The 17750-nt window shown below is 38.7% G+C and overlaps 1 protein-coding gene and 1 long non-coding RNA gene across 2 annotated transcripts; one reads left to right on the top strand and one right to left on the bottom strand.

Moving 5' to 3' along the window:
• Nucleotides 1–3590: 3590 nt before the first annotated feature.
• LOC306867470 lies at nucleotides 3591–17098 on the bottom strand. Its single transcript, XR_013784022.1, has 3 exons — nucleotides 16967–17098; nucleotides 16477–16518; nucleotides 3591–3715 (listed from the first exon to the last, which is right to left on the bottom strand). It is a non-coding gene; the product is annotated as an uncharacterized lncRNA (long non-coding RNA).
• Nucleotides 4046–4891, top strand: LOC306867725 (erythroblast NAD(P)(+)--arginine ADP-ribosyltransferase-like; the record flags this gene model as incomplete). The annotated part of the gene is made up of 2 exons (XM_079413563.1): nucleotides 4046–4093; nucleotides 4169–4891. The coding sequence occupies 2 exons, from the start codon at nucleotides 4046–4048 to the stop codon at nucleotides 4889–4891; spliced, it is 771 nt and encodes a 256-aa protein (XP_079269689.1).
• Nucleotides 17099–17750: the final 652 nt, after the last annotated feature.

Here is a 17750-nt window from a genome sequence, read left to right as displayed (position 1 = left end):
GCACTTCAGTAACTGTCTAGTTCAGCTCAGCTACTAAATCTGACCTCAGAAGACTGCAGAGGGTAGTCCGGACTGCTGAGCGAATCATTGATACAACCCTTCCCACTCTCCAAGAACTGCACTTATCCAGAGTGAGCAAAAGGGCTGGTAAAATCACTCTGGACCCCTCACATCCAGCACACTCCCTCTTTGAACTGTTACCGTCTGGTCAATGCTACAGAGCTCTGAGCACCAGAAGGACCAGACATAGGAACAGTTTCTTCCCTCAGGCAGTCCATCTCATGAACACTCAACAATAAACGTGGAACACACAACTATAATACATTATCCATTCACCACACTCACTTATTTTATTTTTATTTTCTCATTTCTAATGTGCACATACTTGACTTGTATATACATAGTTGTCTATATTATATATTGTGTTTTTGCTGCTTCGTATATTGCCTATTTGGATATTTATATATTATTCTTTTATTATCTGTGTCCTGTCCTGTTGCTGTCTTTCTGTTGCACTGTGGAGCTTCTGTCACTACAACAAATTCCTTGTATGTGTAAATATGCTTGGCCAATAAACTTAATTCTGATTCTGAATGCTACCTTTCTTATGTTGATTTCTGTTTATTCTGTTTATTATGTTGTGTTATATATATATATATATATATATATATATATATATATATATATATATATATATATATATTACTCTATATGTCCCATTTTCAAATTACTTTCTGTATTATTGTTTGATGTTACTCTCACATTTCTGATGTTTATTGTAAAGTGTCCTTGAGCTCTGGAAAGGCGCTATATAAATAAAACTTATTATTATTATTATTATTATTATTATTATTATACCTAAGGTGCTCTCCACTCCATTCAGAGGACAGGTCATTACGCTCTCTGCATTTCCTCCCACAAAGGAAGACCAGGAGTTTAATCTACTTTGCCCTGTTAGGGCACTGAGAATTTACATGGAGCATTCCGCCCCATTCAGGCAGCCGAAATAGCTCTTTATATGCCTTGGCAGCCGCACCAAAGGGCTTCTGGTCATGAAACAGAGACTTTCCAAATGGATAGTAGATGCTATTGCGCTAGCATTCTCCTCCTTGGGCCTGCAATACCCCACGGGACTAAGAGCCCAAGCGACTAAAGGCGTAGCCTCGTCCTGGGTGTGGTCTAGCTGTGGGTCCAATGCAGAAATCTGTGCAGTGGCCGGCTGGGCCTGACCGTCCACCTTTACCAGATTTTAGAATCTGGACGTCCCGGCCTTATAGGCCCGGGTCCTTTCTGCATAATAGGCCACATTCATGCCATTCTGGCAAAACCAGTGCTTCAGGCTTTGCCTGCTTTCTTGTATGCTCTTGGCCCTCCTTGAGTGCCGAGGCTGTATAGAGTCCTCCTTGGAACAATTACTCAAGGCCGGGCTGAACTCTGGGAGTTTGGCCTTTGGTTCTTAAGGCAAGTTAAAATACTAGTCATTCCCTTAACATAGCACAGCGGGATTGTACTGGTTCCCCATAGCGTCTAGCGATGCAGTACGAGTGAAATCATTCAATAGGGAATGTACTCGGTTACTAACGCAACCTCGGTTCCCTGAGATACAGGAACGAGTACTGTGTAACTAGCCGTGCTATGTAGCTGCATGACTCAGTGTCGTCGCTTCAGATGAAGTAACCTGTGGATCCTATGGCGAGATGCCCGCTTATATAGCCAGATACCCCAAATTTCATGGTTCACTGAACTGCACAATTCAGGTCACTTCTTTTCCAAACAGATAAGAAAAAAAGATGCAAATGAACCTCAACGAACATACTCATCTCCACATCAAGTCTGTCCTCCCCCCCTCCTTGGACCCCTTCCAGTTTGCATATAGGTCGAACCGCTCGACCGATGATGCCATCGCCACTGCCCTCCACCCAGCCCTCACACATCTGGACAAAAAAGACTCATATGTCAGGATGCTGTTCATAGACTTCAGTTCAGCATTCAACACAATCATCCCTCAACAGCTCACTCACAAAGAACACGCCTTCCGGAGGGGGGCGTTATGTCAGTCCTGTGTCTTGTTTTCCCCTCCTCCCGTGTCTCTATTTTGCCTTCCTGTTCCTGTCATTATTAGTTAATTAGTCTCGAGCCCCGTTTGATTAGTCCACACCTGTTCCTTGTTGATTTCCTAGTGTTTATAAGCCCTGTGTTTCCCAGCCCCTGTGTCCGGTCTGAACGTCATTTATGTTCGTCTCTCCCCAAGCTCCTCGTCTTTATGTTGGATTCCAATAAAGGATTATTATTTGGAATCTCCTTGTCTCCGCGCTCCTTGTCTCCTGAGAGGGAACTGACATATTCACATATATCTGCACAGTTTTGTTTTATTTAATTGGTTTGCACTCTATCTGCCTTGTGCCACTTTATTTGTCTCTTTTTTTTTTTTTTTCACAATGTCCTCAGACTGATAAGCTCCTCTTGCACTATATATATATATACACTCTATACATATACACATATATCTGCACAGTTTTGTTTTATTTAACTGGTTTGCACTCTATCTGCCATGTGCCTTATGCCACTTGATCTCTTTCTTTATTTTTTTTACAATGTCCTCATTTGTATATCTGTATAGTTGTATGTACATATGTTTAAAATGTACTTATCTGTGTTTGAACGTCTACTGTCAGTGTTTAATGTTAACTGTATGCACCAAGGGTCTGAGAGTAACGAAATTTCAATTCTCTGTATGTATGTGCTGTACATGTGGAAGAATTGACAATAAAGCAGACTTGACTTGAGACTTGACTTATCTTATATAGCTTTTGAACCACAATCATTTAATTTGCTCTTTCAGTTTTTGTTTCTGGTTTCAAAATGTAATATTCCATAAACTTTTTTTAATTGCTTCTATTCTGTTAATTCTGCGAATGTTAATTGAATAGTGAAATCAGATTGGAATTCAATTGGAAATCAGATTAGTATATGAATACATAACTTTTTGTTATCTAAAAATGTTAGAAAATACTAGACAAAACAATAGTTAGCAGTCAAGCACACACACACACACACACAAGTTACGTTTGCTTCTTTAACTAATTATGTAGTCTTTTCCTATGGTCTACGATTGGTGCACAATATAAACTTGAGGCAAATTACATCATGTTCCAGTTTGTATTTGGTCAGTGACATAAGTTGAATCCCATCTGTATAACAGATGATGCATCTGGCTTCAGGCATCTCTGAGGATTGAGGAGTGAAGTGTTTGATTTCAAAAGAATCCAGAATCATGTCTGTAGTCAAATGGGTTCAAGAACTACAAGTATTATATTTGGGCACATCATGTTTGTGAACTTGATCCTAAAGGATGTTACATGAGAACGGTAAATGTAGGACTTTCTAGATTTTTTTTGTTTCATTCATATACTATATATATATATATATATATATATATATATATATATATATATATATATATGCATACAGTATATGTTTTCTATAGTTTTTAACCAGCTGACATAACGAGAACAATGAAAAATTGTAATGCCTCATGTAGTAATGTCATTTGCTCATTTCTTATCACACATGACGTGTCAGAACACACCCACACACACACACACCTTTTATCCAATATAAAAAGCCAAACTTTCCCCTCTCTTAGTTTGAAGACCGTTGATATCATCTGGCTGTGAGCGCCTACATCTTCATATCTTCTCTTCTTATTGAACACCTTAAATACAAAAACAAAACAGATTCTGACAAGAGACAACCATATTCTCAGGTGAGTCTGGGGTTTAAGTAAAAGGTCAATATAGCACTTTCATCAGTAAACATCACAGGTTTAATGTTTAAATATTTTTTCCATCCTTCTTAAAATACCACAAATTTAAAACTATAATGCATATACTATGAAAGAAATTGTGGTGTGAACAGTTTTGCTATGCATTCATATTGAAGTGACAGATTTCTTATTTGTGAAACACTGTTGTGTTGTCTTTCAGCATCTGCTCTTCACTAGATCTACTAGAATAGATCATCTGAGGGATTTGACTGAATCAAGATGCTGCTGATCATTGAAGCTCTTCTCATTTTAGCTGCTCTAGGACAGGTAAGCGTGTGTTCTAGTATGAATATTACAAAGATAAATACTGATGATTGATCATTATGAGTCCTGTTGCTGCAGGATCACAGAGCTGCTGCTGAAGGGAAGACAATTCGATTGGATATGGCACCTAATTCAGTTGATGATCAGTATGAGGGCTGTAGAGAGAACATGGCAAACCTGGTGGAGACAAAATATCTAAATAAGGAAATAGCTGCATTTAAAACGTTCTGGCAAAGAGGTGCAGACAATGTCAAGGAACTAAAAGATAACTTAAAAAAGCATAATTTAATCGCCATTCATGTGTACACTGACTATGGTGTATATGATGATTTAAAAAATGCTGTTTATAATGATAAAGAAAAATACAAAGACGAGACATTCAGATGGTATTCACTTCACTTTCTGTTAACAGAAGCGATACAGATTCTGAAGAGACAACAAAATAGATGCTATGATACTTATCGTGGTACAAAAGATGTGTACATATATGATAATGACAATGAGGTTCGCTTCGGCTATTTTGCTTCATCCTCTCTTGATCGTAGCAAAGCAAACTTTTTTGGAACTACAACTTGTTTTGAAATCAATACTTGTGAAGGTGCTGAAATTACAAAATATTCTAAGCTCCCTCATGAGAGAGAGGTGCTAATTCCTCCTTACGAGACGTTTAAAGTCACTGAGGTCAAGAAAAAAGCAAGTGATCCTGATCTCTGGTGTGACACTGTGTTCACTTTGAAAAGCAGTGGAAAAAAAAGTGATCTGAAATGTGCAGTGGCACCGAAGGATACAGCCAAACTTTAAATCTTGATTCATTTTAAATGATCATCAATATTTTAAAATGTTTTCAGTAAATAAAAATTTGCCTTCATGATGAAGTTGACTAATTTTCAAATGTAACTCTGTACAATAACTTGGGACATGTCAAAATACAGTATTTTCTTGCAATTTTGTCATCTTTTCATTCAAAAATGAGTATGCACTCAAAAAAAAATCCTGCTGTTTATTCAATTTACTTAAATAAAACAAGTTGATGCAACACAATTCAATGTAATTTCATCATGTTCAACCGATGTATAAGACATTACTCCTAAAGGCCTTTGTATAATCCACTCTAAGCAATGCACTCTCTTCACATTGTCTATATGAAAAGCAGGACTAACCTTCTGGATTAATTATTTTGTTGATATAAATGTCACAGCTAGTTATATGAACGAGATTCATGTATATTATGTTGGCCAGTCTCTGAATTTCATGGCATCTGTGTAAAAGGCAAGTTTATCCTGAGATAAATGTACTGCGTTAGGCTAACCAAGACTTGTCATAGCACTTGCATGTTGTTGCTCTTTTGTTGGTTTGGATTTCTTCTAATGTCCTTATTTGTAAGTCGCTTTGGATAAAAGTGTCTCTAAATGACAATGTAAATGTAAATCGCTAAAGTATAATTTAATTCTCACCATATTTCTGATTTAAGACTAATTTGACATCATCCACTTTTAATTTCTTAATCTAAACCGCGAGCGCTGCGTGTAGCAGCGTGTTAGTATTCCGTTAGCCTATTAGCTTGTCAATCGCATCTACATTCACGTTTTCTACCGCTTCTTCTCTCTCTCGCTCTGTTTCTTTTCTCTCTCACTCCTTTTTTTTACGAGTCCATCAATCAATTGTGGTGAGAATTACTTATGGGATCATTTTCCCATCAAAAGTATTGCAGTCATGGATAAAAAAACATGAAACCAAAATTTTAAAAGGTAAGTGAAAATATATTGCACAAAATTTAAAAATGAATGCAGATTTTTTTCAGAATAGCAAACAATGGTCACAGATTGAAAGATAATAAGCATAAATCAAATATTTTATAACGTATTTATAAAAATAATAAGCATAAATCAAAACTTTAAAAACATTTTAAATCATATTGTTCAAAACTGAAATATTAATGCACATTTATCCATCCTTGGTTATATTTCTCTGTTTTTTGTGCTCTCATACATTTTCTGCTATTTTTTCTATGCTTATGCTGTTTTTCCTTCCGTTCTTGTTTCCACATTCTACGCTTGCTTTCCCAAATGTTGCGGTTAGAGTTTCATGTAAATCAGCGCGGGCTCAAGCGTCATCATTGGTCCACTAGTTCATGATTGACAGCTCCTCCTCTAGCCAGTCAGTCGAAGAGGGGCGGTGACGTCACTCCAACGCACCTCATTAGCTTCCGATGCTCAGCGCTCACTTGTAATCAGAATCAGAATTAGCTTTATTGCCAGGTATGTTTGCACATATGAGGAATTTGTTTTAGTGACAGTAGCTCCATAATGCGACAGAATGACAGCAACAGGACAGGACAACAGGACAAAGATAATAAAAAATAAAATAAATAATGTACAAATATACAAAAATGGACGATGTGCCAAATAGCACAAACACAATATAAAAAATAGACAATTCGTTATGTACAGGTATGTTAGGTGCAAATTTGAAATGTAATAAGTATGTGTGTAAAATAAAAATAAAAAGTATGATAGTGTTGTGTGTTTCATGTTTATTGTTAAGAGTTCAATTGTTCATGAGATGGATTGCCTGAGGGAAGAAACTGTTCCTGTGTCTGGTCATTCTGGTGCTCAGAGCTCTGTAGCGTCGGACAGACGGCAACAGTTCAACGAGGGAGTTTGCTGGATGTGAGGGGTCCAGAGTGATTTTACCAGCCCTTTTGCTCACTCTGGATAAGTACAGTTCTTGGAGAGTGGGAAGGTTTTGGAAGTGTACCAATGATTCGCTCAGCAGTCTGGACTACCCTCCGTAGTCTTCTGAGGTCAGATTTGGTAGCTGAGCTGAACCAGACAGTTATTGAGGTGCAGAGGATGGATTCAATGATGGCAGAGTAGAACTGTTTCAGCAAGTCCTGTGGCAGGTTGAACTTCCTCAGCTGACGAAGGAAGTACAACCTCTGCTGGGCCTTTTTCACAATAGAGTCAGTATAAATGTTCCACTTCAGGTCTTGAGAAATTGTGATGCCCAGGAATCTGAATGACTCCACTGCAGTCACAGTGCTGTTCATGATGGTGAGTGGGGGGAGAGCAGGGGGGTTTCTCGTGAAGTCCGCAATCATCTCCACAGTTTTGAGCGTGTTAAGCTCCAGGTTGTTGAGACTGCACCAGACAGCCAGCTCCTTAACCTCCTGTCTGTAAGCAGACTTGTCACCGTCCTGGATGAGGCCGATCAGTGTGGTGTCGTCTGCAAACTTCAGGAGCTTGGCAGAGGGGTCTTTAGATGTGTAGTCGTTGGTGTAGAGGGAGAAGAGCAGTGGGGAGAGAACGCAGCCCTGAGGAGCTCCTGTGCTGATGGTGTGGGTGCTGGATGTGTATTTTCCCAGCCTCACTAGCTGCTGCCTGTCTGTCAGGAAGCTGTTGATCCACTGACAGACGGAGGTGGGCACGGAAAGCTGAGTTAGTTTGGGCAGGAGGAGGTCTGGAATGACAGTGTTAAAGGCTGAGCTGAAGTCCACAAACAGGATCCTCACATAAGTCCCTGGTCTGTCCAGATGCTGCAGGATGAAGTGCAGTCCCATGTTAACTGCATCATCCACAGACCTGTTTGCTCTGTAGGCAAACTGCAGGGGGTCCAGTAAGGGTCCAGTGATGTCCTTCAGATAAGCCAAAACCAGTTTTTCAAATGACTTCATGACCACAGATGTTAGAACCACAGGTCTGTAGTCATTAAGTCCTGTAATGTTGGGTTTCTTTGGGATGGGGATTATGGTAGAGCCTTTGAAGCATGAGGGGACTTCACACAGCTCCAGTGATCTGTTGAAGATCTGTGTGAAGATGGGGGCCAGCTGGTCAGCACAGGATTTCAGACAGGCTGGTGTCACACTCTTGTTCTTTTTGAAGACCTGGTGCACGTCATCTTCTCTTATCTGCAGTTCAGGTGTGGGGGAGAGGGGGGTTGCAGGAAGTGTGAATGGTGTTTTTTCAAACCTACAATAGAGCTCATTAAGATTGTCTGCCAGTTGTTGATTCTCCACAGTGCTGGGGATGGTGTCTTGTAATTGGTGATGTCTTTCAGACCTTTCCACACTGAAGCCGTGTCACTGGAAGATAATTGGATCCTTAACTTATCGGAATAATTCCTTTTTGCCACTCTGATCTCCTTTTCCAGTGTGTATTTGGCCTGTTTATACAAGACTCTGTCCCCATTCCTGTAAGCATCTTCTTTGGCCTGACGGAGCTGTCTGAGTTTTGCAGTGAACCACAGTTTGTCGTTGTTATAAGTTAGATGAATCCTGGTAGGAATGCACATATCCTCACAGAAACTGATATAAGATGTTACAGTCTCTGTGAGCTCGTCCAGATCATCAGCAGCTTAAAAAACACTCCAATCAGTAAGGTCGATACAGGCTTGTAAAACCCGCTGTTACGTTCATAAATGTCTTTGTGGGAGTGCCTGTGTTTTCTTTTTTTCTTCTCCTGCCTGCTCTCTCTCCTTTCCCTGTCAATCTCTTAGGCCGCCTCCTTTGACTGCTGATTGGCTCACGAGGCTATCAGTTATCATTAAGCGACCTATCCGCCGACCTATCCGCTGCCAGTAAAGTTTCCTCTGGCAGATAAAAGGACGCTGAAAAGAGTGAATAGAGATCTCTTTTGCTCCCTGTTTTTGCTGTCATTTACTTGGTTTTTGACTTGCTTTATTTGTTATCCGTTTATGCCAAAATCCTTTGTGTTTTGTTCTGACATTTTTGATCTCTATAAACCTTTTGATTTGCCATTTTGTTTGGTTATTTTGTTACTCTGTTACTTGGATGGCGTTGCTTTTTGATCTTTGATGAGCTTACGCTCTATGATGTTTACTCTTTACTCAAGAGGAAGGTGGATAGGGAAGATGTCGTGCGACTTCCATTGTGCAACACTTAGGTAACTCTGTGTATAGAAACCCCAGGTAAGAGGTGAACGCCACCCACTGTATGTTTTGTTTTATTAGTTGAGAGTAGGGAAGTATACAGGACTTGGCACTGAAGATTTCTTTTCTTTTTCTTCCTTTAGTTAGGTTAGAGGTTTAAATAAGGTAGAATTGGTTTTTGTTTCTTTTCTTTCTTTTGGCGTCACTAGTGTCCCCTTTCTCTTGAGTTGATTTGCTTCGTTTTTTTGTTGTTCATTTTTCTTTTTTTTGAATTGTAAATTTGTACATATTGGTTGTCTCTTTAATAACTTATACTTTTGTAAATATACTTTATAGTTAAATGGATTATTTTCCATTTGTATAATAAATCACTTTCGTTGGCAGTTCGTGTCCTTGCATTGTTTCTTGCCGCCTCCTATCATTTTACAGATTTTGCCATAATCTAAATGTTACTCCTTTTTCCCCTAGACTAATCTTAAAGGGGTCGTAACACCCGCTCTGTCTCATTAGTCCATCTCTTTACAGTCCTTAATATAGGTTTAACAGATAGGTTTAACCGAGTGATATGCCTCATTTATTGTTGTGTAACAGTGATCCAATATATTACTGTCTCTGGTGGGACATGTAACATGCTGTCTGTATTTTGGCAGTTCACGGGAGAGATTTGCTTTATTAAAGTCCCCAAGAATGATTAAAACAGAGTCTGGGTGTTGTTGTTCTGTGTCTGTGATCAGATCAGCAAGTTTCTGTAAAGCTGTGCTCACGTGCACTTGCGGTGGAATGAACGAGCAGAACTCCCGCGGCGAATAGAAAGGTTTACAGTTGATGAAAAGCATATAAGAAAAAACATTGTAATCATGAATATACAGTGAACTAAACAACTGTGACTGGCATATATGACACTGTAAAATAATTCCCGGGATTATACAGCATGCAACTTTAATATTTCACAGTAAATCACATTATCACTTTACAGGCTTTTACTGTGATTTTCACAGTATAATACTGTATTTGGGAAATTTACTGTGAAAATAATTTAGGAGGAGCAGTTACAGGAACCTACAGTGAATTCCTTCCCACCTCCATGGCTGTGTCATCTGACTGATCTCTCTCGTCTCCTCCATTTTCTCATCCAAGTCCAACGGATTCAGCGGTAAGTGTTGAAATGTCAAATTAAATGCCTTTTTTATATGATAGTGCATGTAATTTAAATGTATTAACCAAATAGAGTTAGTTGTAGGTTCTGTTGTCACGTTGTTAGCGGTTAGCTTACTTGTGTAGGTTTGAGCGCGCCAATTTTTAAAACAATAAACAGACATTGGTTGTAGTAATTGTATCGTATTAAGTTAGTAGCTAACTGTGAGAGATTAGCTATTTTTTGGAGCCTCATTTTGAAAAAATAAAATAAAATTAATTAATTATCTCAACTTTAGCTTTTATTAGTGCTAACAGCAATCTCTTTCCCTTATTAACGTTAACTGGGCTTCTTCATAATTTTCTCCCCTGCTGTGTGTGAGATACGGAGCAGCCTTTGTCTGCTTCATCAACTGAAAAATGAAGTGCATATATATGTATGTGTATATACGTGTATATATATATATTATATATCTGATAGTGCATGTAATTTAAAAGTATAAACCCAATAGTTAGTTGTAGGTTCTGTTGTCACATTGTTAGCGGTTAGCTTGCACATATAGGTTTGAGCATGCAATTTATTTTTATCATAAACAGACGTCGGTTGTAGTAATTATACCATATTATGTGAGTAGCTGTAACGGAACTGCAGGACACAGAGGTGAGTGGTTCAAGTGAAAGGGTTTATTAAAAGCGTTGGTGAACACACAGCTAAGGTGGACGACGTGGAAATAGGTGAGTGGTGATTCTCCGTGAGTTTGGTGATAGATCGTCAGGATTCTAACAGTCCCTTCTTTCTTTGCAGGTCCGTGGATAACTGGAGTACCAGAGAGCTCGGGGAAGACGGCGTTCACCAGGAGCTGGATCCTGAGAGCGAAGAGAATGAAGAGGAACAGGGCAGAACCATATGGAAATCAATACCTCAAGAGAAAATTGAGAGAACAGTACCAGGACACTGTACATTTCACTGAAGGGAAAGGCCTCCATTACATAGTAACAATGAGAGAGAAGACATCACTAATACTACGATCTTATTTCAGCGAACAAGAATAGGATGAAGAATCCCAGAAACAAGCGATCATTCAAACAGCTGCGCGATTGATCAAAAGTCATATCAAGACCAATGTACCATCCGTTACGGATCAGTATCCGAGCACAAAGTCACTTGAGCTTGACTCTGCCCTTTCGTTTGTTCCTGAGACTCTCCGTAAACTTTTGAATGGTCTTTTTGTGGGTAAGGAGACAAGCCGAAAGGTTGCAGGAATTGGACAGGCAATTGTCCAGGCAGCACGACCACGTGCTGTGGTAGCTCCATTACAACTTGGCCTTGCAGTGCAGGCACATCATATGTATCGGTCACAATTCCTGGTGGATACCCTTCATGGAATGGGATTTGCTTCATCATACAAGGAAGTTTTGCGTTTTGAAAAGAATGCAGCAGATTCAGTTGCCCCAGATATGTTAGCTGATGACATAGATGTGCTGGACATGGCACTTCTTTTTGCTGGGGACAATGTTGACCACAACATCCTTACTATTGATGGTATGGGGACCTTCCACGGAATGGGAATCATAGCAGCAATCACTCCAGGGCGAAAAAAGGACCGTATCATTCCAAGGAGACACATTACCAACCTAGATTTTGCAGTGCAAAGTAAAATCCCAGTCATCGAATAATGCTTTGCAAAACATGTGTGCCAAACCATCGTGTTCAACGACCTCCCAGCACTGATCAGCTGTGACAGAACAGTTGATGTCCTGTGGGAGCACTCACTGAACTTCAAACAACAAACCCCAGGGTGGCAGGGAATGATGCATATCATTCATCAAGGACTACAACATCCAGGCCAATTATCAGTTGTGTTCCTGCCAATGATTGACCTGTACTCTGGAGACAAAACGTGTATTTTGTCCACTTTGGATTTTGTTTGTGACCTGGCTATCAAACACAATGCTCCACCCATTATTACGTTTGATCAGCCACTGTACTGGAAAGCAGCAGAGATGATCATGGATGCACCACAGAGTAATCCCCTGAAAAGCATAGTCTTAATACTTGGAGGTTTTCATACTTTTATGAACCTACTTGGTGCAATAGGCACACTGATGGAAGGCACAGGACTCAGGAACATTATGGAAGTTGTCTATGGATCAAATGCCGTCCAGCACATGATGACTGGAAAGTCAGTGCAAAGAGCTTTTCGTGGACATTTGCTGGTGGACAGATGTCTCAATCACCTGGTTGTGTCAGAGCTGCAGGAGGATGACTCACAGTTTGAGTCATTGGTGAACCAAGCTGGAGAGATGTACTCATCCATGGTAATGAAAGAAACAACTTTGGAGAGTGCTGCAGCATCAGATATGCTGAACCAAATCAAGGAAAAGGTGGACACAAAGAGGGCAGACCTTAGCAAAAGGTCAAAAACCAGCCGGCTGTGGATAAACTATCAGAAGATGCTGCAGACAGCCCGAGCTCTGATCAGAGCAGATCGTACAGGATCTTGGAAGATGCACTGGTGGACAACTGGTTCCTGCCAGTTATTACCAGTAAGACTGCTGCCCCAGAAAGCCTCCAGCAGATGATCCACTGTAATTGTACAACTGCCTGCCGAACACAACGGTGCAGTTGCAGGGCATATGGACTACCATGCATGCCTGCTTGTGGACCATGTCAAGTTGGGAATTGTGAGAATCACTATAGTCAACTTCTATGGGAGGAAGTGTGTGACGACTAATGGTAAATCTAGTGAAGGTCACAGTGCGAAAAAGTATAAAAAATAAACCAGAATAAGAGGAAACAACTGAAGAAAATAGAAAAAGATATGTATAAATAAGAAAAGTATTTAAAAATATATCTAAAAAAACAAAAGGCAAAAAAAAGCATTATAAAAAATATACAAAAATGTATAAAAGAATAAAACAAAAAAATAAAAGGGGTTAGCGGTACTGAGCCTTCAAGTGGCAGCCCTGTTTTGACTAATTTTACAGTACCACACAGTTCTAATTAATTTATTCTTTATTGGAATCAAAAGAATGGTTATGAACCACAGAAACTGCCAACACTAGGAAAAACTATGAGAAAGAAGAAATATGCAACTACTTATTTTTCGCATAAATATGCTTGTAACCAATTGATTTAATATATAATTGCACTTGTAATCATTTATCTATCATACAAATATGCTAATTAGAATATTACATGGCCAAAACATGTATCAGGCACCAGTATTCCTGGTCTAGGAGGAATACAGAGGAGTAATGGTCATTTTAAGGACCTCACTGCCGCCATTTTGAAAATGGGGCCTTTCTTGGAGTCAAACTTTGGTAAACTTTTAGTATGTTTTTAAGTACTTCGGATACTACTGTAAACCACTGAGAAACCTTTTGTTAGAATTGTTTTGGGGTCAAGCCATATTTGCAGCTGACTACAAGAATATGATACATTTGACAACGAATTGATTGAAAGAAACATTTCAAGCAAGAATTTCCAAACTCGTACATACCCAACATGAATATAATCCTATAAACTGTTCAATAGTTATTCAAAATACATCCAAAATGAGTAACTAGAACATGATAGTCAAAATGTGTGGGTTACATACATGATATGGAGTTATGCATAGAAATGATTAGTTGCTCATAAGTCCTTTTAAGATAATTTTGCTGCATCTACACAGTTTCTGTGCCATTCTGTGGACGTGGGAATGTGTTCTGAGGAACAAAGGACAAAAGGGTTTAGAATGAATTTCAGTCTGGTTCTTGTCCTCTAGGTGGGGGAACCAATCCAAGGACGCTCATGCTTTCTATCATGGATTTACATGTGATTGTCATGCTGTGTTCTCTTTGACCATTAATCTTGGTTACTTGCCCCAAATTTGACAATCTCCTTCCTGAGTTGGGATTAGCAACAAGTGTTCTTTTGTGTTAATGTTGTAAGCTGTTCTGTGAAAGAGTTGGTTGGTTAGGCTTGCTTCAGACAGGCTGGCGCTAGGATTAGATTTACAAACATCCTGTTGTCTTGGGCCTCTTTGTGGAATTTCGGCTCCTCGTCTTTCAATGTTCTGATCGAATCTTAAATTGTCCAATTCGCTCTGATATCCTACAGGTGGCATTTCAGCAGTGGTCCACACGCAAACCACTTCACAGCCACATTTTAGCTAGTAATGAACCAAACAAACCATAAATATAAATTATCTGGGCCACACTAAGCCTTAAGTGAGTTACGCATCAACGTCACAGTTATGGACTTTTGTTTGAGTTCTTGTTCTCCTGCCTTAGTTTATTTCATTGACCTAGTTTCCCATGTTGTCCTGATTAGTTCATTCTGTTCACCTGTGTTCCTTCTATTCAGTCATTAGTCCCTCTCTTGCTTTGGTATAAGTACTCCCCGTTTCTGTTCAGTCTCATAAGTCTTTAATCCAACAAGGGTGAATGCAAACACAATGTAGCACAGCAACATTCAAGACATGTAGATGTAAAACAAGACAAACTCAAAGTGAACATACAGGAACTTAAGTACTCTGACCAAACAAGGATAATTAACTTGGCACACATGAACATAATAATACAATCAACACAACAAGGGAAACAGTGCAAAAGCAAAACAAAGTCCAAATTAACAGAAACCGTGATAGTACGAGCTATCACTATAGTGCACTTCGGTTTTTATGCTGCACATATATTAAAAAAATTGACATTAAAAGCATGTTTCAAAAAATAAATTGCTTGGTATGTAGTCTTCTTAAGACTCATATCCAGATCACCCTGCATCAGTTAACTGTGTTGCATCCTACTAAAAGTAGTCAAATTCTATTAGGCCATATTTACAATTTCAAACTTCCATTTCAATTAGCCAGTGTCAAGTGCTGCATCCTAACCAGAAATGGCCCTCATCTGTTTTATAATATATATGGCATGTTTGCCATGTCAAATGTGGGAGAAGGTAGGCTTACACACTGATTAGCCAATGCTGACTGTGCCATATATTTGCCAAAAGTGGCCCACATTGTTATTAAATATTTGGGCAATATCCGTCATTTTATATGCAGGCCACTTTAGGCTCACAGCCCCATTGGCCAGTGCTTACTGGGCCATGTTTTTTGCCAAAACTCGCCCAGATACATTTTAGGATAACTGGGACACATTTGTGGCATAATATAAGCCATTTCAAGTGTAGCTACTTCAAGGTCACATTCAGTTTACACATTGCCATATTTGCCTACAGAGGCCCACATGTAATTTGATACATTTGGGCCATTTTTGCTATTTTACATGTAGGCCACTTCAGGCTTACATCCATTTTGTCCGGGCCATAAGAAGGACAGCAGTGCCATATCATTGCTTTAAGTGGCCCACATCCGGATGCTATCTGAGATGGTGGCTTTTGTCATTTTTGGAGAATGAGGGTGAGAATCTTTGTCTACCTTTATTTTATTAAAAAGAGCATATTTCATTAATAACAAGTAAATACAGTGCATTCTAAAATTTGTTGAGATTATTTTTAAGTAATCTACTGTATGACTGAAGTAGTTCCAGGTCTATTCAATGCATTATAGTTCTATACGACCATAATTTCAATGTTGCTTCAGAATTATATTAATTGTGAAACTTGTGTAGAGATGGAACCTCTGGATTGTTCTGGTAGACCTTGAAAACTGGCAACTCCGGTAAGAGAGTAAGGAGCTCAGAGAATTACATCCAATAAAGCTTTAATGGGTTGGATTCATAAATACAGGGCATGTTGGTAAGCAATGGCATTGCATAAATGTATATAACTGTGTGTGGTTTTTCTGCATGAATGAACACAGCAGCTTTAAAGTTTGGATGCTCACCTTGATCCAGTGTGTGCAGTGTATAAAGTGCATGGTCTTAAAGGGACGGTGTAGATAGGAATCAGTAAGGTGAAAGACATGCGCCCTCTAGTGGATAAATATGAAGTGCAGCTAAAGGGAACGATTTTCCTACCACATGCATAAATCAGTGTGCATATATATTTCCAGATCAAATTTACTTAAACTTGCTTTGGCTTTACAGTGACAACATAAATGCTAATTATTTAAATACTTTATATTTATACACTTAATAATATGATCATAATAGCTTTTCACACAGTATAAGTAAACAGTTTTGGGAGTTATTCACAGCCACATTTTTTTTATTTAACAATATACATTGAAAATTAGATCTAAACATATTAGGACTAATCACTATTTTCATTTTGGTGTGAACAAATACTTTAACTGTTACAAACTGAATATTGTGTAATGATAATATTTTTCACAGACCTTTTATATAATTTTAGAGATTTACCCATGTTGTTTTATATAAAAGCAAATACAGAAATGTTTGTGTTTTAATTTACTTACTGTCAGGACGATCAAATAATGGCCTACGTCTACCTGCTACTGCTAGAGAGAGAAAAATCACACACACACACACGCAGAGAGACAACAGATTGTTTAGCTATTATAAATTATTTATAAAAACATTTGTTACAATTAACTGAGTACAGAACTGATGCTGATGATAAGCAGATCAACACTAATTTAATTGGTCAAATTATGATTTTCCTTATCCTCATTGTCAATGTTACACTTCAACTCATACTTATTGATCTATAGCCTCCATTAAAAATAATAATAAATAGCCAATTGCCACAAATCAACAAAGAGCAAAGAATCACAGAAGTTTGGTTTCTTCCTGGTGTTGAATGCTACATTTAAACAAATGTCAGAGGCAGTGAAATATTATTTAAAAAACAATAGCGAATTGTTTGCTAATAGTTCATGATCACATCATAAATCATTGAGGAAACGTTATATATGTACATATACATGTATCCAATTTGATTCTTACCTGTCGCCATTTGAACAACAACAGCTTTAAATCTGAATCGACAGAAAAATGCTGAGAGACTAGAGCTGTGTTCTCCTGAAGAGCTTGCGGGAAATGGACTTAAATAATCGAGAGCTCGCAGCAGAGCTGTGCGACCAGTCAGACTTTAGTTTCGCTTTCGATTTGAAGCATTATGAAAATGTGACAAACGAGATAACGCGATCATTGAGCAGCATGCTGTCTCTTTCCTTCACTGCCGCGCTTTCGCCCCTCATTTAATGTAAACAATGTATACAGAAAACATTTGCAGGACACAATTAACTTTATGATGTATAAAATAACTGCTTAGCACCAGACACATCTTACACAAGGCTGTTTTACTGAAAAGTACATTCATGTCAGAGATCTTTTATTTACTCTTCAGCTAAAACCACCCAGATCTCAGCCGAATATTTCTTTTTTTCTGGCAGACCAAACTCCAGCCACGGCTCACAGCCAGACAGATGGAATTTGCTTTCTGTTTCTTTTGGTTTCTCTTTGGTCAGTTCAATATCATTTAAGTCAAATGACTGGTACAACAACAATTACATTACTTAAAATTTAATAGTAATAATAATGTGTGATTATGACAATTAGGGTCACAATAATGTGTAGAGAAGGAAATATGCATGCTGCAAATGACTTTGAGAATCAAGAAAAAGTATAAAACACCCTTTCGTTTCCAGTGCCACCATGCACTACAACCTGGAAACAGCCTATAAAGATATCAGGTTCTCAGACACTTTGCTAAGGTAGGAAGGCTGAA

Source organism: Barbus barbus (assembly GCF_936440315.1).
Source record: "Barbus barbus genome assembly, chromosome: 49".
In the NCBI taxonomy this organism is placed as follows: Eukaryota; Metazoa; Chordata; class Actinopteri; order Cypriniformes; family Cyprinidae; genus Barbus; species Barbus barbus.
The sequence above is the reverse complement of the archived record's forward strand: the minus strand, read 5'-3'. Positions and strand labels throughout refer to the sequence as shown.